The sequence below is a fragment of the Ictalurus punctatus genome, chromosome 6 (genome assembly GCF_001660625.3).
Source record: "Ictalurus punctatus breed USDA103 chromosome 6, Coco_2.0, whole genome shotgun sequence".
Classification (NCBI taxonomy): domain Eukaryota; kingdom Metazoa; phylum Chordata; class Actinopteri; order Siluriformes; family Ictaluridae; genus Ictalurus; species Ictalurus punctatus.
This window is the reverse complement of record NC_030421.2, coordinates 25808887-25831386: the sequence shown is the minus strand read 5'-3', so window position 1 is coordinate 25831386 and position 22500 is coordinate 25808887. Positions and strand designations below refer to the sequence as shown.

The 22500-nt window shown below is 37.1% G+C and overlaps 1 protein-coding gene across 3 annotated transcripts in view; it reads left to right on the top strand.

Moving 5' to 3' along the window:
- The window catches only part of LOC108266580 (RNA-binding motif, single-stranded-interacting protein 1), a 62304-nt gene that overhangs the window by 215 nt on the left and 39589 nt on the right, over positions 1–22500 (top strand). The window contains exon 2 of one of the 3 annotated variants that reach the window (XM_017470080.3): positions 6759–6921. In XM_017470080.3, the coding sequence (XP_017325569.1) occupies positions 6853–6921 (69 nt within the window). In that variant the 5' untranslated portion in view covers positions 6759–6852. Of the gene's footprint in view, positions 1–6758; positions 6922–13380; positions 13536–18125; positions 18467–22500 lie in introns of those variants that run through there. The other 2 variants (XM_017470082.3, XM_017470083.3) reach the window with 2 other exon arrangements.

Sequence of the window (22500 nt, the reverse complement as noted above, 5' to 3'; positions counted from 1 at the left end):
CTGAGACACAAGCTAAATAGCCAAGTCAATATGTGGTGCAGTTTGAGAGACTAGTGCTAAAGCTGCTCTGAATGTTTATTAGCTTGAGACAACTGCTCCATACTAAAATCCAAACCTCCCTCTGTTCTAGGTGAGGTAAGGAGAATGTACTAAACAAGAGCATGCCTGCCAGCAGATCAAAAACCACAAGTGCTTAGTCTTTAGCTTGGCTAAAGTTGTGCTCTGTTTTCATAAATGACTCATGAACTGACATAGTATTTCTCAGAAGTCTCACTTCCAGGTATTATACGTGTGTACTCCTTCCAAGGAAACTCACTCACCAATTCAGTATTGCTTTTTATATATATAAATTTGTGTGTGTGTGTGTGTGTGTGTGTGTGTGTGTGTGTGTGTGTGTGTGTGTGTGTGTGTGTGTGTGTATGTGTGTGTGTGTGTGTGTGTGTGTGTGTGTGCACTGAGAATGGTGTTGTTTGATTTGTGGCTCTAGCTTCAAGGCTCCCAGAATTATTGAGAGGACTAGTATGAGTAGAGTGACAATCACACAGGATAAAACCTAGGCTTAAATTCCAGACTGACAGTTGAAAATTAGCAATGAGGAGTGAGATTATATGTAATTTGATATGAGCTGGCATACACAAAAAGCAACCATACACAAAGGCTGCATTAACATTTAATGAAAGCATACAGACCCCTAAACCCGAAACAGGAAATGCTGACTGACAGGTGCATGAATATGGATGATATGGGCCAATCAGTCTAATACTTTCAGTTGCTGTTGCTTTTCTCTTAGTTTCCTGAGGGTGTGGTTTGTGGATCTGACTTACCAATAGGGATTCATTATACAAAGAATACTCAAACACCTCAGAGAATCAAGAGTTTACCATGACAACACAAAGAGTTTGTCAGCACCAGGGAAAGCTCCAAAAATATCTGAACTTTGAATCCAAAAACTTTATAAATTAACCACATACTTACAGTGTATCATACACATCAAAAAGAGGAGAGATTTTTTATTCATATAAGGCAAAGTCACTTGTGCTGTACCATAATCAAATGCACAACAAAACTGCTGGCCACGGAATTGCAAAACTGTATGTTATTATCATTTTTAATACTAGGTCTATTTATAGGTTGACATTAAGGAATGGCTTTAAAAACATTGCATAGTTTACTCATAAGCTATAGCTAAAATGCTAAATGCAACCTTAAAATAAATGCTAAACTATTTTCAGTATGGCAAAGTTGGTAGTTCCTTGCATTATTAAAAATAAAAGGTCATGTTTTTGTTCGATTTCTACAAAGTGGCCACAACATTCTGCTTTATAATCAAGTATAGCTTTGTAATCAAGTCTAATTCTAATCAAACCTTAATTGATTATATTATTTGTTGCAATATATTTTGTTTAAAAAAAGGACTATCCATTTGGAAAAACAGAATGTTAAGAACTTGGCTATCAAAGACTTTTATTAAGGAATTTGTCAACTTTTTTGTAAATACAGATATGGAAATATAGAATAATTGGCATAATTTTTGTATCAATAGTTACTCTGTACTAAAAACTTCCAAGTTATTTAACTGGCCTGGTTTAAACCCCCATTTTTAAAAATGACTGAACTACATTCCTGTGCCAAATTGAAAGTTATTTGCTGCTCTAGGGTAACCATAGTAATGTACAAGCCAATGTTTGGGTGAACCAAATCTATGTAAGTTTTCATTTCATGTTGGTGTTTACTAAAATTTAGTAAAATACATCAGTGATATATATATATATATATATATATATATATATATATATATATATATATATATATATATATATAGAGAGAGAGAGAGAGAGAGAGAGAGAGAGAGAGAGAGAGAGAGAGTTTCAGATCACTGAAACCAATGGCTTCTTTTAGTAGTAGTAAAAAAAAAAAAGAGAGAGAGAAGAAAAGTCTATCTCAAGTATTCACAAACAATAATTAGTTTTGGTTATTTTTCTGTTTGAATACTTATAATAAATAGCAGCGCTGACATTTAGCCTGCAGTAAAATGAGCTCTTCTGTGTAATCAAACTCTCTCCACTTTGCTTAACTGTGTGATTCTGCTCCACTAAATGGGTGGTGGGTATGAAAGTCTAGGCCTGTGTCTATGTTCCATGCCAAACCCAGTAATAGATGATTGCATGTGATAAATGAGTGTGTCACACAGCTCCATCTGGAAGTGAGGAAGAGGCTGAAGCAGCAGCAGGTAATGGATGGGGCAGGACAGGAGCTCTGAGAGGAGAGGTCACCTGGAACAACACTTCCCACGCCTCCCTCATAGCTCTGCCTTATATCACAATCCATAATTTCCGCTAGATCTTAAACACAGCCCACACACACACACACACACACACACACACACACACACACACACACACACACACACACAATTAATTAAGGCTATGCCTAAATCTAAACCAACCTTAATCTCCGTAACCAAAAGGAAACATTTTCACTCTATAACGTTTTAAATAAAAGCTGCAGTTTTTGTAAAAAAAAAAAAAAAAAAAAAAAAAACAATAATAAAAAAAATGTCAGTAAATAAAATAATAATACAGTGCCCTCCACTAATATTATTTAAGCTTTTGATATTTTGTTTAAAAAAAAAAATCACAAAAATGCTCTGCTCTCATGAATATCAAACTGCGAACACAACACAGGTTTATATATATAAAAAAAATTGTTAAATATAGGTGTGCAATTATTGGCACCCCTATCAATTTATATGAGAAATATATATTTGAAGTATATTCCCACTGATTTTTTCTTTTATTTAGTATACCTGGGTGCCTAGGAACAGGAAATTGTTCAACCATGACTTATACCAGGGGTATAAATATGAGGTAACACATAGGCTAGATTCCCTTGGTCATTCATAACAATGGGCAAAAGGTTGTTGAGTTTCACAAAATGGGAAGTGGTTATAAGAAACTTGCAAAAGCATTGAAAATGCCCACCATCAGGGCAATAATTAAGAAGTTCATGTTATGAATCAACCTGGAACTGAACGTGTGTCTATATTGTCTCAACGCACTGTGAAGAGGATGGTTCAAGTGACCAAAAAATCTCCAGGGATCACAGCTGGAGAATTGCAGAAGTTAGTTGTGTCTTGGGGTCAGAAAGTCTCCAAAACTACAATCCGAAGACACCTACACCACCACAAGTTGTTTGGAAGGGTTTCAAGAAAAAGGCCTCTACTCTCATCCAAAAACAAACTCAAGCATCTTCAGTTTGCCAGACACTACTGGAACTTCAAATGGGATCAGGGTCTATGATCAGATGAAACCAAAATAGAGCTTTTTGGCAATAAACACCAGAGGTGGTTTTGGCGCGTACAGAGAGGTAGCCATATGGAAAAGTATCTCATGCTCACGGTTAAATATGGTGGTGGCTCTTTAATGTTTTGGGGCTGTTTTTCTGCCAGAGGACCTGGACATTTTGTTAGGATACATGGCATCATGGACTCTATCAAATATCAACAGATATTAAATGAAAACCTGACTGTCTCTGCCAGAAAGCTTAAAATGGTCCATGGTTTGATCTTCCAGTAGGATAATGATCCAAAACAAAAGCGGAGAGTCCACTAGCATGGACCTCAAAATTTGAGGGATCTGGAGAGATTCTGTGTAGAGGAATGATCTAAGATTCCTTGCCATGTATTCTCCAACCTCATCAGGTATTATAGGAGAAGAATCAGAGCTGTAAACAAGGTTTTTTTTTCATAAACCTGTGTTTTGTTTGCAATTGTTGATATCCATGACAGCAGACTATTTTCCTGAATTTTTTTAAACAAAAGATTAAACAATAAAGACAAATTTTCACAAACTTCTTTGCTCATATTTACCAAGGGTGCCAATATTGGTGCAGGGCACTGTAATAATAATAATAATAATAATAATAATAATGATAATAATAATAATAATAATAATAATAATAATAATAATACGTTTCCTTGTTGGTACCAGCCAAATGTCCCCAAAAGGGCAAAATTGTCAGATAACACACCAAGATATAAAAACATGCTCCATCCTCCTCCAGTCCATCCATCCCCGCCAACACCCAGCCACCCGTAATCCACCTCCTCTTACACACACACACACACACACACACACACAAACTTGTGATTCAAATGATACCTAAAAAATACCTAGAAATACCTTTAAAAAAAAATTAAAAAACTGATCTTGCAGTTCAAGTAAAGATCTCAGACTATAATTTGAGGATTAGTAAGTTTAATGCCTGCTTGCTTTCCAGTATTTAGCTCAGTCACAGCTCTTTCTATTCAGGCACTCAAAACATGATGTTTCCTGTTTCTGGGAGAAGCACAGGAAGCCCTCTCTCTCTCCCTCTCCCTCTTTCTCATGAGCGTTTGGCTACGCTCCAGCTCCATGGCCTCATTCAATCACACTGCCATACAAATACTGCATACAAATGCTGATTCAACTAAAGCAGTTCTCAACTGCACAGCATCTAATCACAGATATGTCTTCACGTGTTGATGTAGAAAATGTTAGAGCCACAAGTGATATATTTTCACTGGCTCATGGAAATGCTTTTCCGTCATTTTACTGAAGGAGTAAACAGTAGTTTTCTGGATTTAAACTTTAATTGTGGGTTCCAAGGACAAAACCAAGGACCCAGTGTATCCTAATGCATAGCTTTGGTCAAAGAGCAAAATACAATGAAAACACATGGTTTCTAGCAAAATGCCCCCTATTCACTATTTATTGTGAGTGTCCTGCATCCCTAACTAAAGCGTCTGGACACTAATTTATTGCAGTGCTTTGGAAGATTTTCAGGATTAAGCTGGATATTATTTACTGTAAAATGGCAGATTTCGCTAACTCATGCGTTACATAGTGAATATGATATGCTTTCTAGCTAGCTAATTTACAAATAAAATGGTATGGCCCATTGTAGGGGTGCTTACAAGGATTATTTATATCTGAAGAAACATATTTCAGTTTGTATTTAATCACTATAAAAGCAATATCAGGCAGTAGGCATGAGTGCCACAGGTAATCACAGCCATGCTGATATTTAGTATAACAGCACAATTGTAAATGTGATATGACTTTTACGCAACAGTTGTATAAACAAATGTACATTATGTATTATATTATATTATGTTTTATATTATTGTTTATATTATAGAAGCCACAGCTGTACAGAAAGTTGTCTGTTGCCACGCCAACTTACAATCTGACTGACAGGCCATAGTGAGTGCAGTAACGTTTAACGGTTTCAGTATAACAAACTATTTCTAGATTTGGAATTTTATGTAGCAAACACAGGCAAGTAGAGTGATACAAACAGTGTAATGTGCCAGAGCTGTTCTACTAAATATAAGTAGTCTTGAAACGCCACTTGTTCAATTAGTGGACCAGAACTAACTTGTATACTATAGTTTTTAGTTTATTTACTAGGAATGGCCCTATATCCCCTTTTTTATCTAATACTCTTAGAAATAAGAAACCTTCAAGGGGTTTTTGGATACTTAAGTGTTCTCAGCTTTCTAATAGGGTTCTGCTTGGAAGCTGTTGTAATAGGGAAACACTCAATTGTACGTTTCTACATAGCAGCCCATACAAGATTTCGCAGCGTTTTTTTTTGTTGTTGTTTGTTTGTTTGTTTTTGTTTGGTTTTTTTGTGTGTGTGATCGTTTTAGTCAGAAATGCTTCATTTTGCTACATCTTTTTTTATTATTATTATTTTCGATGCAACTTCTGGAGTTGTTCATGCTTTCTTTCTTTCGCAGGGATGTTTGTTGGTAAATGAGAGCTTTTAGCTGTACTCATGCTCGACGCATGTGAATCGACCAGGGCTTTGGCTGTATGCGCATTGTGATGATGTCACATGACACGTCTTGGCCCAAAACTGCAGAAAATTAGTGGCAATTTTTAAAATTGCAAGCTCCTCCGAGAATATCGCAGAGTTTGCTTTGTTTTTGTGTTCATTTCTGGAGGTACTGACATAGGATTCCCCAAGCTTTTTTCTAAGACTAGGATTAGTCAGTTGTTCTCCTACTGATCTGATCCCAAAATCTGGCTCCGCCGTAATGGGGGAACAGATAAGACTGGTGTCCCTGGTTGGACTGAGCTGAGGATCCACTGACATGGGAAATTATCTTATTTGATGGTCTTTATACAAAACATAGGAGGCATAATGGTACTACACCTTATGACCATTTGTGTCCTGTGTTCATGTGCAAGATTCAGTCAGTCAACATAACACATTAAATTATTGAAATAAAAATTAAAGCAACAAACAAACAAACAGATAGACAGACAGACAGACATACAGACAGACAGATAGATAGATAGATAGATAGATAGATAGATAGATAGATAGATTTTTTATCTATCTGATATGAATAGATGATTTATCTTTTTTTTAATGATCTTTTTTTATTTAATTATTTTTTTTTATCAGGTTTGGAATCCCACCCAAGGTGTTGGGGCTATTTATTAGTAGATTCAGACAACAAAAGCATTAATTGTGCACCCTGTTTGTGTTGGTTTGTTTTCCTTTTCTATTCTTTTTTTAAACACATGAAGAATAGTATGCCATATATACCGCAGCTCCACCGCCCAGAGTAACATTTTAACCGGAATCTCTCTCTATCTATATCTCTCTCACCTCTGTCTCTCTCTGTCTCTCTCTCTCTCTGTCTCTCACTCTGTGTGTGTGTGTGTGTGTGTGTGTGTGTGTGTGTGTGTGTGTGGATCGCACAGTGCTGATCGCTGAGCACTTGGAACTGAGCTGAACGGACGGGACGGCGGTGTGCTTTGGCCCCGTGGACAGAGAGAAGTGTGTCACTGGATCTTGATGGGCAGAGTGTGGAGGCAGATGTACCATCAATACTCCTACTATTACCCGCCCTACCTGCACGCCAAGGTAGGATACAGTACACAGAGTATTCACCGAGCTACACGGCTTTGGGGCTGAATAAGGACTCGTAACGCTCTCGGGGCTTTTTTTTTATAGCAGAAATCGCACAAAATGTGACAAAAATAAGTTTGGAATTTTCAGGGCTCGCGGAACACTCCCGTTTTGGCTACTGCGACGGTTTCTCGTTGTTTCTCTCTCTCTCTCTCTCTCTCTCTCTCTCTCTGTGTGTGTGTGTGTGTGGTTATGTTTTGTGTGTGCTGTAAATTCCAATGGCCATTACATGGCTCGCATCTGACAACATTGGTTCCACATTGCTGGCTCGAATAAACATTGTGAACAATCGCATTATAAAAAAATGAAGTCAAAAAGACTATCACAGCCGAATCCCCTGTGTTGAACTCTTACAGTGTTCTTCTGTGTCTGGCTGGTCTTATATAAACACTGTAGGTGTTATTTCCACATTGGGGATGTTGCTGTGAGGATGATGGCATGCATCCTGTATCTCTAGCAGTCTGATTCTGCTTCTGTAGCTGATTAGAGTTGTTTGTGCTGGGGAAAAAAAAAAAAAAAACCCTGATTTTGTGTCAGGGTTGGGAAAATCAGCAAATATGTTACATTATAGGCTACTGATATGTTATTTATCAGATTAATTAGTACTTCAGATGATTCATTTCACAACTTTAAACATAACTAATATACCGGATTTAATACTGAGACGTTTCATAGGTGGAGTTGATGTTGGCATGTCTATTGGCATGATACATCTTTTTGCACCTGGTTTATCTGGCCACATGTTGTGTCAGTCCAGCCTTCCTGAAACTGCTGCTGTAATCAGTGCCATTATAGCCTATATATGAACTAAAAAAAATATTTCTAATTCCAGTTTTACACTCCAGTGAGTGAAAATCATACTTAATGTTTCAGACATGTATTAGTAACTTTTTGCTCATGTCAGTTTTAAAGCACGGCTTATCATTCTCTTTAAATTATTGATCAGGCTAGAGGGTAGGCTAATACGCTGCTGTACTTTCATCAAGACATGACTGATCATCTCTTAATAAACCATAAATGTATAATTAAGCTTCCGGAACAATATTGCTCACTGTAAATATCAAACGTTATTATTATTTTTTTAAAATTTAAAATAGTAAGAAGGAGTGTTTCAGTGGAATGGAGTATGCAGTAGAGCGTGCTGGACTTTGTATGAAATAGGCACAGCTGGATAACGCTGAAGCAGAAGGGCAGCACACCGAGCATTGTTTTACGACATGTTGACTTTGTGTGGATTGAGCCTTATATACAAAAGAGCATATAACTCTAAACAGTGCCTTGCTCATGACTATACAAAGATTACTCAGTCCATAAACTGTTATAGAGCAGAATGAATGATCCACATTCAGTGTCCAGTCTTTAGAGAAGTGATGGTTTTTTATAATTAGACCAGTGTTTTTCAAGTCTATTTTTTATTGGAGATGCTTTCATGAGACACAGAGACAAGCAAAGAATAGCATATTATTGTATATTTGCAGGCACATCTCTTTCAGGGTTAAGTGTCAGCCAGCTTTGATCTTGATCTAGAAGGCTGTGAGACAGCGTATATTGACAGTGGAAACTGAGAAGATATAACAATGTTACAAGCATGTGCAAGGGGATAATGCACAATTAACAATCATGCTGCATCCAAATACAGAAATCAACAAATATAAAGGAGTTACATATCCAAAACCAGAGAATATTTGCCTGAACACTGGAGTTATAATATTATTATAATACGTATTAATGTATCCAAAATACAGCCCAGATTTTTAAAAAAAGGTTTGAGTCAGTAACGTCTTGTAGCTACTTTGGTTACTACCGTCTGTAATAAAGTATTTTATAAGCACACATTTTCATCTAAAATCACATCTGCTGATAGAGATATCAGAATGAAATACACACACCATAAAGACTACAAATATAACATAACGCGACAGCCTGTTGATTCGTTGAGCAGATTTGAAAATAATTATAGCTATTATGGCATCAACTTTTTCTTTTCTGTTTTTTTTTTAGGGAAATCAGTGTCTAGTTCTCAAATCAAATCAGTACGCGTTGATTTATCTTCTTAAAAGAGTACTTATTTACAAGTGAGTTCCAAAGGAGAAAATGTTTGAAAGCAAATAAATGTTGTGCTTATTTAACAACTGTTGTGAGCTGTGCTAAAACTGAAACAATGTCATTCTGATGGTCTGTGCCTAAATTCCCAGGAGTTTAGCAGTAAACAAGCAAAGTGCTTTGTTTCGATACCATTACAAGCAATTTCATGTTCTCCAAGAAAAAAAATGTCTAGTTTTTGGTGGGCTGTCTCCGTAATCATGGGCTTTTGAAGAGAAGGATTTGAGCACATTAACTACCATTGGACATTATACACCGAGCTTGCCAACAATCGCATTAGTCTGAGGCTGAAAAAGGTCTATACAAAGTTTACAATAAAGTTGGAATAGTTGCCTGGCAGCAGAATGTACACAATTAAAGCACAGCGCGGTCATGCTCATTATGTGTGCTCGGGTCTGAAAGAATGCCTATTGTGTTCATATGATTCTCATTCTGGAAATTTTTCACCAGCATGGGGAAACACTCCAAAAGCTTATCAGTGCAGTGACACTGTCAATCAGACACATGCACATTGGTCAACCAGTAATCACCCTGCCATACTGATATGTGTAAACATGTCATTAAATGACTATGAAATTAAATAAGTGAAATGAGTTGAACAAGTGCTGAATTGTTGCTGCTTGGTGCAAGCCTTCAATTGCATTAGAAGATACAGAGTAAATGCTGAATGCTGCTGAGGTTTTTCAAGTGTTTATTGCTTTCTGACATTGTATGAGATGAATATTTTATTTCCGCATTGATGAAAAGTGATAAGCATAGAAAACAGAGTTGCTCAGTAGCACAATGGCCAGAGCAGAGTGTGATAAATAATAGAAATGTCAATGTCATTCCTTTTGCCTCAAGCAACATATAGGTGTTTGTTTTTATTTAATAATAACGGTATGTCTGGATTATTAATGCATTGATTTTCCAGCTTTGATAGTACAATATATATTTGTGAGATAAAACATGCAGCTTCCTAGTTTATTTCCACTTATTAATATATTTATATGTATCATTGAGCATTATGCAAAATTGTGCACAGGTCTAGCAAAGTGTATTTATATTTAAAACGTGAACATTCTGTGGAGTTGTTTTTTATTATTATAGTTTTGGTCCCATGAAAAGGTATTTGGAAAAACCTTTGAATTCAGTATTTTATAGATATAATTACGGTTCAATGCTAGGTAACCAGCCAAATGGTGATTTTTGTAAGCTGTTTAAAAGCATTTATAGGTTCATTATAATAGGGCTATGTTTTTGCATGTGCAGAAACATTCCTTTAAGCTCAGTGCTATGCTCAAGAGCTCGGGTTTCTGTTAAAGGGGACGTGTGTGGCAATGCGTAGAGTGCAGGGTTTTCACCAGAATACCGTCTCCTCACATTGCAAGAAGCTAAACTCACCTCAGCTGACTCTCTCATTAGCTCTAATCATGTGCCTGTCTGCTGTCTAGCCTTGGAGAACCCACAGTAAGAAAGACAAATGGATAGTTTTTTTCATACAGTTTTAGTTCTGGGCAGTCAGATATACTTCATACTCATTATCGTTTTCTGCTCTCTGTGGTCATCCCATTACCTGCTTCATTTCTGGTTTATTACAGTTTGTCAATCCATGAATAGGACAATAATTTCATAATAGGATAATAATTTCAACAATTTCAAGGAGCAGTAAAATAATCAATCCAAAACAAGTAATCCAAAAATCTCAGCAGAAGTATGTCTAACTGTAACTTGGTAATAAATTAAAAGCATGTTAAAGACTAAAGTGTAAAGCTTAAAATGTTTTGCCTTGTTTAAAATATCTCTGCTCTGATTAAAATTTAGTACATCTAGTAAAGGTAAAGTAAAGGCAGGAAAAGCAGTGGTGGCTCAGTAGTTAGGGATCTGGACTACTGATTGTAAGATTATCAATCATGGTACTGCCAAGCTGTCAGTGACTACATTTACATGGACAGCAGTAATCTAATTATTGACCTTATTCTGAATAAGACAATATTGTGATTAAGGTGAGTTGCTTTTAGAATATTCCTTTCATTTTCCCGTTTTACATGTTATAGAACACAGATCGATTAACGGCACACGTCATTACGTCCACACGCCACGCCGTCCGACGTTCCCTCCAGAATTTCACGTGTCAACATACAGTTCGTCTTCATTATGGCACCATATACAGTTTTGGGTGTTTTTATTTTTAATTTTTACGAAAGCTTCAAGAGCAGTTAATTATTTGTCATGCTATACGCGCAAATAGACGACTGCCCGAAGCCGTGGGTTGCGTCCGAAACCGTGTACTTACCTCCTACATAGTAGCTGAGATACATGTATTTCGCCAATTATATACATGTATTTCGCCTACTATATAGTAGGTAAGTATGCGGTTTCGAACGCAGCCGTGCTCTCTTGTTTGACGTAAAACGGTTGAGCGCTGCCGTGTGTGTACGTGTCCTGTCGCAAAATGCGGTGAAAACTCCCACACGACGTTAATAGTGTGATTAAGGTGTTTACATGTCTGTAATACACGTCGATAATGTGACTAAAACAGGAATACTCCACACGTCTTAATTCAATTTGTGTTTACTTCGAGTATGACTTTAATCAGATTAAGGTGATAAAAAATTGCTGTTTACATGGTAGTTTCTTAATCAAAGTATTGTCTTGATCGGGTTAATATCGGATTATTGTTGTCCATGTAAACATACTGACTGTTGGGCCCTTGAGCAAAGTTCTAAAGCCTCATCTAATCAGATCAACATACATTTCTTTGGATAACAGAGTACTGAAAAAATGAATAAACTAAATGTGATTTGAGTAAGACAACCCAAGTAGAAGCTATAGGTGTGCAGTGAAACTGGCATCCTGCGGCACCCAACAAAGAAGTTGTAGAAGAGAGCGTTTTATTACTTTCATACAGGCAGGAGCAGGTGGTCAGATATGAAGCTTGGAGGACAAAGAAAAATGTTGATTAACATGCTGTGTGATGGGTTTACCATGTTCATTCATTCATCTTAAGTAAATGTGTTATCCTGGGTAGGCTTACATTTTGGGTAAAAGAAGCACCTAAGTTCATTAATAAATTTAAAAGGAACGAACTACCAAAACTAACAACTGCAGGCATTATTACTTGGGCTGGAGTGGAATTAAAAACCCCACATGTACAGTGGATATAAAAAGTCTACACACCCCTGTTAAAATGGCAGGTTTTTGTGATGAAAACAATTAAACCAAGATAAATCCATGTCAGAATATTTTCCACCCTCACTGTGAAATTACAACATATAAAAATTAAGCGAAAAACAATCAGAAACATTTCAGGGGAAATAAGAAAAATAAGTTAACAAGAAACATCCAAGCTCAACTAAATCACCCCAAACAATGTGGCAAATGTGTTATGGTCAGATGAGACCAAATTCAAAAGGTATAATTCCATAATTCCAAAAGGTCCGTTTGGTGAAATACAAGCACATCACCCAGACAGCACCATACGCACAGTGCAGCATGATGGTGGCAGCATCATGCTGGCTGCTTTTTTCATCCAGAACTGAAAAGGTGGAGGGAATCATGAATTCATGAATAGCTACAAATACCAGCCAATTTAAGTGCAAAACCTTCAGGTGTCTGCTAGTAATCTGAAGATGAAAAGGTCTTTCAGCTTTCAGCACAACAATGACCCAAAGCATACATCCAAATCAAAAAAGGAATGGTCAAAAGAAGATCAATGTTTTGAATGACTTGGCCAGAGTCCAGATCTGAATCCAACTAAAAATCTGTGGGGTGACCTGAAGCGGGCTGTGCACAGGAGATGCCCTTACAATTTGATGTTATGTTTTTGCAAGAAATGCAAATGCTGATAGACTTTTACCCAAAAAAGAGTGATGTAATAAAATCAAAAGGTGCTTCAACAAAGTATTAGTTTAGGGGTGTGCACACTTATGCAACTAGGTTATTGTACGTTTTTTATTTGTCATTTTTTTCCCCATATAAAAGCTTCTGATTGTTTTTCATTTTATTTGCTTGCAATGTCACATTAAAGATGAGAAAAGCTCTGACATGATTTATCTTAGTTTAATTTGATCACTTCACAAAAACCTCCCATTTATCAAGGGTGTGTATATTTTTTATATCCATTGTATATCATGTATTCAATTAAACAATGTTATAATATGCCTTTCCTGCATTTTACTGTACCACTTCTAATCATACTCAACACTCCAACCCATCCCCCAGAAATGTCTTAGATTTTTCTCTCCCTCACATGCACATACTCCACAGCTCACTATATATGTGTGCCTGTGTGAGAGAGAAACAGTGCTGTCTTCCTGTGTGGCAGTACAACGTGCTTCTCCCCCCAACAAGCACACATAAACAAACAGTGTGCTCGTAGTTCACGCCGACACTCTGTGTCGTGGCGGTTGAAGTTGACGATGATTACATGGTCTCCTCAGAAGAGTTTGGGTCCTCGGCTGTTCCTGAGCAACAGAAGCAGAAAGGTAAATGCAGATCTGGGAAACACTCCAACTTATGACATAGTTCTTACTCAAGATTTGTCTTATGACTGTCACTGAAAGAAGCTGTGTAAATCAGAGGAAGCAGAAAGAGAGAGGGAGTGAACAGGAAGTAGCATTTTGTCATGTCTTAGTATTGAATGGTATGTAGGCTGTATAATTGTATAATTGAGAGTGAAAGAGATAATAAGAGAGAACAGCGCAGCACTCCATTCCAATCAGGAGCAGCTGTGAGAAATCTGCCCAGCCCAGTTGCAGGTTCATTTTTACTAACCACTTCTCTTTTCATGCAGAATATTCATTGCACTTTCATCTCAATCCATCGCAAGATGGTGAGCTATATTAGAGAGAGAGGGAGAGAAAGAGGCAATAAGAATGTGATCAGCATGTATGTATGTTGCATGATGGCCTATCCCATGTGGGTGTATGTACAGTACTGTGCAAAACTGTTAGGCACCCTGAAATATTTATACATTTTGTCTTTAATGTTAGTCTTTTGCACTAGTGTGGCAGGAAAAAACCCAAAAACATTTTACTAAATTACCCAAACATAAATGTTGCAAAGAGTTGTTCACAAAGTATCATTAAGGAAAGAAGAATAACCAATCACTTTTCAGATCAAATATCTTCTGAGTCTACTGAAACAAGTGAGATAGCCAGCATCTCAAGAAGAACTGTGGAATGTTCTCCAAAACATTTTGGGAAAACTTACCAGCCAATTTATATAAAGCTGCTTGACAGGGTAGCGGCCGAAATGGGTTTTCTCAGGATTGTGGCTGGCCTCTCCCTTCGAGATAGGGTGACAAGCTTGGTTATCCGAGAGGAACTCAGAGTAGAGCCGCTGCTCCTTTTGCGTTGAAAGGAGCCAGTTGAGGTGGTTCGGGCACCTGGTAAGGATGCCCCCTGGGCGCCTCCCTAGGGAGGTGTTCCAGGCATGTCCAGCTGGGAGGAGACCTCGGGGAAGACCAAGGACCAGGTGGAGAGATTATATCTCCACACTGGCCTGGGAACGCCTTAGGTCCCCCCATTCAAAGCTGGTTAATGTGGCTCGGGAAAGGGAAGTTTGGAGTCCCCTGCTGGAGCTGCTGCCCCTGCGACCCGATAATGGATAAGCGGTTGAGGATGGATGGATGGATGGATGGATGGATGGATGGATACTTGACAGGGTTATGAAGAAAACTGATGCAAACGGTGGCCAAATATTTCTTGGATTTATTTTTCTTTTGACTGTTTATCACTGTTTATAGTAATTTACTTGACATATGGAAAGTTTTTTTTCATAATTTAGAAAGCACTTTTGCTTCCTAGATTTTCGGTACATGGCGTTTGCACAGTACTGTACTTACAGAGACTTACCATTTTCCTGAAAATTAAGTGAATATTATAAATATGCTATTTACATTTATTTGCATTTACACCAAAATATTGCTTAGAAATATAAACATATACAATTGCATAGGTCACAACATAGTTGAATATGTTAAAATTGCAGATGTGTCAATCAGAACATTATAATTTAATAGTTTTAATATGTTGAGTGTTGTGATACGTGTATAAATGAGAGCCTAAGCTTTCCCATGCCGGTGTTTTCTCTGTGCATGCTGCACTGATAGTTCTATCATATCAAAGCGTTCTGTGTTTCATTCATGCTGTTTTTAAAAGAAAAATTGTATGAGTAAATGCCTTCACTGTGCACCACTGTTAGACAGTATTGGTGTAGACAAAGTTGTGAACATCCTGACAACTTGAAGAGAGCTTGCTATTTTTTCCTTAGAGTGTATTTTTGGGTCTGAGCAGATTGAGTTACTGTATTAAACAGTTATAAACAGTTAGTCAACTGTTTTACAGTTGAATTATGTCATGACTCCATACTGGTGTGTTGTAATATTTAAGAAAAAATACTTTTACTACTATTTACTTATTTACTATTATTATGCTTGTGATTTAAAATATTAAAAGAATTGACTTTGCAATAACATATTTGAATAAGATTGCTCTCTGGCTGACTATTACTTCCTTTTCTCATATTAGCTGATACTCGCAGTAACCTGAAAGGTCACTGTGAAGAAACCCATGTGTCTTTCCAGTTCAGCGTTGTAATGTGCATCCATTGTGTTAGCATCCATTCTTATCACTCAGCTTAGACAGAGACCAGCTAAGTAATTGCAGAAGTATTGAAAGAAATCTTCATAAGGCATACAAGTTCAAATCTTTAAATTTACTTCAAATTAATTAAAGTTTAATATCATGTGAAGCTCTAACCTATTCTAATTTCATGCCCAAAAGTAAATTTCAGCATACACCTGATACTACCTTTATCTTTAAAGTTAGTATCAGCTTTCCTTACTCATGATTTTTTCACTTTATAAATTTATTACACTTACGTGTACTTAATGCTGAATTTAATCACTTACGTGTACACTTACTGCTGACCTTAAACATTTTCAGTTTTCTGAATTTCAGATTTCTGCTATAGAATATGTTTTTATTATATATAACATTGATAAGATTTAAAAGAATTCACACAAGCCAGCTAATTAAACCTCATTACAAAAGTTACCCCAGGTTAAGCTTAGGTAGAGGGGATGGTTAGTGGTAATATCATTCTTACAACTTAAAAAATCGTTTATCGGTCTTCTTTATACCACAGTTCTGTTGAGTTCGCAAATCTGGTCACAAGTGTGCTGATTGACATGCTTGTACAAATATGTCAAAAAAGCCAACAATTTCCATGGAGTGTACATATTTTTTCACATGACTGTATATTCCATAATTATAAACAGTTAAAAAGTATGAAGTGTTGTTCAATAATCTGGTCTCAACACACCACCCTGTCATGCCAGGCCGCATCATGCTACCCCATCACTGTTCATTTTCCTATAATCTCACACCTTTTGATTGGTGTGGTCAGACAGGGGGCATAGTCATGAGGCAGGCCATAGAGGACTGTGTTTGCAAGACCTCAAAAATTTGTCAAACACCACAGGATTAACCAACAGATGGAATTTAAGTCCTGTGCCAAGCAGTAAATTGAAAGGTCCAGTTTTTGTATCTGTTTATGCAGTAGCTATACAGGCAGAGCTCTTTGCTTTGATAAAATGGCAGCTGTTCAGGTCTGTTGAAACTAACGTACAAAGCATAACACTCATTGCAGTTGATACCTGAACAATAACAAGTTTTTATTTATTTATGAAATTCATTACTAGGGCTAATACTTAATTTTCAACTCATATGGAGGATGTAATAAAATTAGGTCTCTGCTTGGCTGGCATGGTACTCATCGGGTGTGTGTGTATTGCTCTGTGTATTATATGTAAAGTTTGACAGGATAGGATGAAGTAGTTGAGTTAGAGGAGATTATTCAGAATGCAGTGCTCTGCGTAAGGCCACATCAGAATTTAGAACAGCAGACAGAAAGTGCTGAGGTTGGGGGATATTTTAGTAGATAACAGGAAATGCCGGGTGAGGTTTGAGGACAGGTTTCAGGTATGGAGGGAGGTAGAGAGAGGTAGAGAGAGAGAGAGAGAGAGAGACAGAGAGAGAGAGAGAGAGAGAGAGAGAGAGAGCATCTGAAATGAGAGATGAAAGCAAGAGAAATGACCAACAAAAGAGAGCTTGCAGGAATCATATGGGCTGGAGGCTAGAGTGTTTACACCATTGGGGAAACCAGATCAATGTTTATATGATTCTTTTGCATTTGTCTGATGGTAATTATTCTGACTACAATTAGACTGCATGACAATAAATGTGTGAGTGGGGGTCTATATACCCGACAGTGACTTTGACAGTTATCTGACAATATCTGACAGTTTTGTACAAAAGCTTCAGCTTATATATATATATATATATATATGTTTGTGGATTGTAGAAGACCATTTTGCCTTATTTAACACTGCTTATTGTGACTGTAGCATGTCCATCCTCCTTACTACAAAGTTGTGTTTTCTACTCTTTTTTACTCATCTAGTATTTATCTTGGATAAAGGGTACATATTTTACTTTTATGAAGACAGCCGTGAAAAGCCATGCCTCATATAGGCTTTGACAGCAGCATTACAAATTATAGGCTATAGTAACAGATAGATCAGTTTAGATCATTAACAAACAGTTCAGTTTCTCTTAATTCTTTGTACTTTCTATTAGACCTAGACCGCGCAAAAAGTATGCTCCTTATTTACTAACTACAGCTGTTTTAAGGAAGCAGTGGGGGAAAAAATGGTTAATAAATGTATGGTTCTATTTTGTAGTATAAAATGTGTTAATCCAGTCCAGAAAATACAAACCACATACTAGGTAATGGCCGCACGGAGGAATGTAAAGTATGCACGCTTAAGGGAAGAATAGAAAGTCAGGGGGGAGTCCGCAGTTTTTAATCACTTATATGAAAACGTGGAATTTTATATAACATATCAGATGCACGGACTCGTATGGATGATTGATCTGGTTACGTTTTTGTTAAAATAATACGTAAAAACACACGATTTTTTGTTCATATTGAGTTCTTGTTTGCTTGGGACACCCCTTAGCCAGATAGCGCAATGGTTTGTTCCGTAGTGGGAGGGTTTGTTCTGTGGGGAACTCAACACAGATCAATGAACGGAGCTAAACAAACGGGTTGGGCAATCGAACTTGAGGACGGTTGTGGGATGTATGATCACTGTATTTTAACGTATAGTGTTTTTATTGGTAGTTTTTGTGTGCCGACAAGTCAAAGTTGGATTCTGTAATAGCATCGATAGGTCTCTATGTTTTATAGAATAAAGCATACAACTTTACTACCTTCTAGTCGCTTGGATATTGACACTTACGAGCGCGAATAACAATTGACAGTAAATCATCTTTGCGGCGGTACATCGAGTTCGAGGATGATTTTTGCGAATTCTGGCAACCCGCTGAGAAATACATATCGTAAACAGGTAAAAGAAGAAGCACTATTTACTAATTGTAACTAATGTTGCCGCCTAATACCAAGTCGGGGTTGATCCTACCGGTCGAATAATGTATAGCCGGATTAATCTGTGTTGAGTTTTGTGTAACTATCTCTTAATATGAACAGCAGGCTGTGTGATTATATTACTAATGCTAAAGGCTGGAACATGCATTTGGAGTTTCATTGAAGCACATATCTACGAATTCGAGAAATTATCCTATATACTCTAATGTCATTTATTGTATGCCGTTTAGCCTATATTTAACCTTGTGTAGAAGGGTGTTGTGGATTATAAAGATAAGAGCCACTTCCGATCTGTTTGGTTAAGTATTTTTTTATTCCATCTAACAGCCTTTCATTCACAAATTCAATAGTTTTACAATATCAGGATATGATCTTAAAGGTTAATATATTAAACCTAATACCAGGAACATGGCATTATTTAGGCTACCATACTAAATCTCCCAGGTCATATTTTCATTTTAAAATTTAAATCGGCTTTTAATTCCTGTAAATCCATCTTGATAAAAGTGAGGTCTAGAGATCATGGATTTGAGCTGCATCTCATTTACACTGGTTACAGTCTTGATCTGGGGGGTTAATCTGAGGGCAGGTGAGACCGGATAAGTGAGATAAGTGAACTTAGACATTTCAGAACCTTTTAAGGGTTCTTCAGTCGTCCCTCTGTTGGACGTCTTCAAGATTGTCTTGTTGTAGAAGCCTACAAGAGACGGAGTGTTTGGATATCAGAAAGGGTTTCATGAACCATTTGAAGAACTGTTTGTTTGTTTGTTTGTTTTTTCTAAGAGTGTATCTGTAAATCCTAGGGGAATTGTGTAGCATTGTTTCTGTCATATGCGTTAGTCTGAATGATGATAAAAAGCGGTACACCATGATGAAGAGTTGATGAAGATTTCAAAATATGAGCTTGTCAGAGCATTGATTGGCAGTAAGGGAGAGATTAAAGAGGATTAGGTGCACTCATAGGCAGGTTTAGCAGTGTGTGAGCTGAGCTGGGAGAGGTTAGGTACTCTCAGGGTGAGGCCTCTTACTGGTAAGGCAGTGCATTTCCAGTGCGGATATGGCCAGCTATCTGAGTCTGGGGCAGGCCGATAAGAGTCTCCCCTCATTAGACCGTCTTTCGTTTTTCCCCCCTCTCTCTCTCACTTACGCTCTCCTTTTCTGTCAGAGCTGAACACACAGCAGTAAAGAACAATCAGTCTTTGAGATGGTCAGAAAAGCCAGGTCTGCTGGAGTATGGCCAGGAAAAAGAACTGTAAAAGTGGACAGGGCTTCTCTCTCCTCAAAGATGCTCTTTGTCCTTGCTTAGTTCCAACCAATGTAGAACGCTTCCTGGTAGAGCGTTTGTCCTCCATTTGGATGATTAGATAATGTTTTTATTTTAAGAGGATGTGAACGACTACATTGCAAAAATGTACAAGGGATGTCATGAGATGAAGAATGAATCCTCTGTTATAGTGTTAAGTAGTTTTCAGCAAGAAAAATATAATGGGGAGGGTGATATGACAAAAATATCATATGATACTGGACATTCCTGTGATTCATAATATGTATTATAATATATAGGCGAGGTTTGATAGCAAAATGGCAACAAAACAGTAATGTTGCATTAAAAAAAAAAAAACTCAGTTCCTTTACACTTTCATTTAACATTTACAAAAATAAGTTATTTAACACTGAAAAACTAAACATTATGAACAAAATGAGCATCTATTTAGCCACTTCCAATCACAGTTTGTATAAAACATAATTTTTAATAGAAATCCTCAATTGTACCCGCGATATTTCAGAAAATTGTGTTGCAACAATATCAAAATGATCATTGTCGTATTGCCCAGCCCAGGCAAAGACTAGAAAAATACCCAGCAACATATTTCCAATCTTCAACTGTCTAGTTTTGGTGAGCCTGTACCCACTGTAGCCTCAGATTCCTGTTCTTGGCTGACAGAAGAGGAACCTGATGCGGTCTTCTGCTGTTTTAACACATCCGCTTCAAGGTTTGATGTGTTGTGCCTTCTTAGTTGCTTTTCTGCTCACCTCGGTTGTGAAGAGTAGTTATTTGAGCCACCGTAGCCTTGCTGTCAGCTCAAACCAGTCTGGCCATTTTCCTTGGACCTTGTCCGATTAACAAGGTGTTTCCGCCCACAGAACTGCCATTCCCTGGATCAAAATTATTCAACCCCCATTGAAAATCAGGTTTATTATCAAAGTTTACAGACTTTCAGCTGTTTGCAATGAACAAATCAAACAAAAGCAATCGAAATAGTTCAACACAACGAATGCTTCAAGTGGCTTTCCCAAATTCAACTGAAAATGCAACTTATGAACAAAGTATTGTTTGTGAACAAAGTAAACAAATACATAATTCACAGTATTGATGAGAATACAAGGTGAAAGTTTTTATATTTATCATTTGAAATGAACAGTCTGTAGTAGGTTAAACTTCATTGGCTCATTGCGATTCATTGATCTTTTAAACTTGATGTTGAAGTATGCTAACTGTCTAGAATAAAACACATAAACTTTTATTCGGCACATCAAGTTAATGAGTGGAACTACATAGAACTAATATGAGTGGGTTTGATCATCGATCAGGGATTTGAAATGTCAAGTTTATAACGGGTTAAAAATAGCCTCGTGGTCCAATTATATTGACAGATCTTGTGACTTTGAAGAGCAATTACCTTAAAATTCTACAGTAAGATTAGTTGATCTTTATTGTGAGCATAGTTGACTGTGAAGTGATATGAATGGGTTTTAGATTTGAAATGTCCCTTTTAAGATGAAGTAAAACATTAATATTTTGGTGTCAGAGACTTCCTTTAATGAAAAGGATGCCTGTATTCTCATCAATACTGTGAATTGTTGTGCGTTTATTTTGTCTTTTATTTAAAATTATCATTATGTAGAAAGTTAAATTGCTTTGGTTGTGTAGGAGCTCACGGACAATCGTTTTCCGTTTTCTGAAAAATGTCTAAAAGTATCCAAAAGCCGCACTTCTAAAAATTTACGTGCGGTTAATAACTGTGGTTTCAGGAAGAGTGACTGGTTTAACCACAGTTAATGTTTCTGCAGTCCTCTCTGAGGGTTACACGTTTGGCTCCCTTAAACAGCACGAAACACTCCATGCTCTTCAGCAAAAAAGAACTTTATCCAGCACAACACGTGAAGAAACAAGTAACTTCCGACTCATAGCCAACCGAAATTGAATATGAAAAGAACGAATGATACTTGGATTCGGTTGCAGCATGCAAACCCAAGAATATTACTGAATTGGAGGCCATTGCTCATGAGGAATGGGCTAAGATTCCTCAGGAAGCTGGTGTCTGGCTTTGCAGCTGGTCATAACAGTAAAAGGGTGCTCTACTAAGTACTAAAGATGCTTGCCATGAAGGGGTTGAATAATTTTGAGACTGGAGAAATCATTATAAGTTGCATTTTCAGTTGAACTTGGGGAAACCACTTGAAGCATTTGTTGTGTTGAACTATTTTCAATTGCTTTTGTTTGATTTGTTTATTGCAAACAGCTGAAAGTCTGTAAATTTTGACAATGAACCTGATTAGCAATGGGGGTTGAATCATTTTGATTGCAACTGTAAACTCTAGAGAAAATTCCAGGAGAGTATCAGTTTCAGAAAAAACTCAAACCAGGCATCTGACACCAACAACCATCTCAAAGTAAACAAGAACTAAATTTTTCCCCATTCTGATGATTGATGTGAGCAATATCTGAAGCGCTTGACCTGTATCTGCATGATTTTATGCTGTCACATGCTGTCACATGATTGGCTTATTGGATAATTGCATGAATGTACAGGTGTACCTACTGAAGTCATTTTTAGTTACACAACATAGCCCACAAAAATCAATAGGACATACCAGTCTGCATGATTATCTGTGATTACAATATTAAATTAAATATCAGATGAAACTGCATCAGACATTTCATAATACAATTCTCTGACATGTATCAGTAAATGCTGGAATGGGACAAAGTTA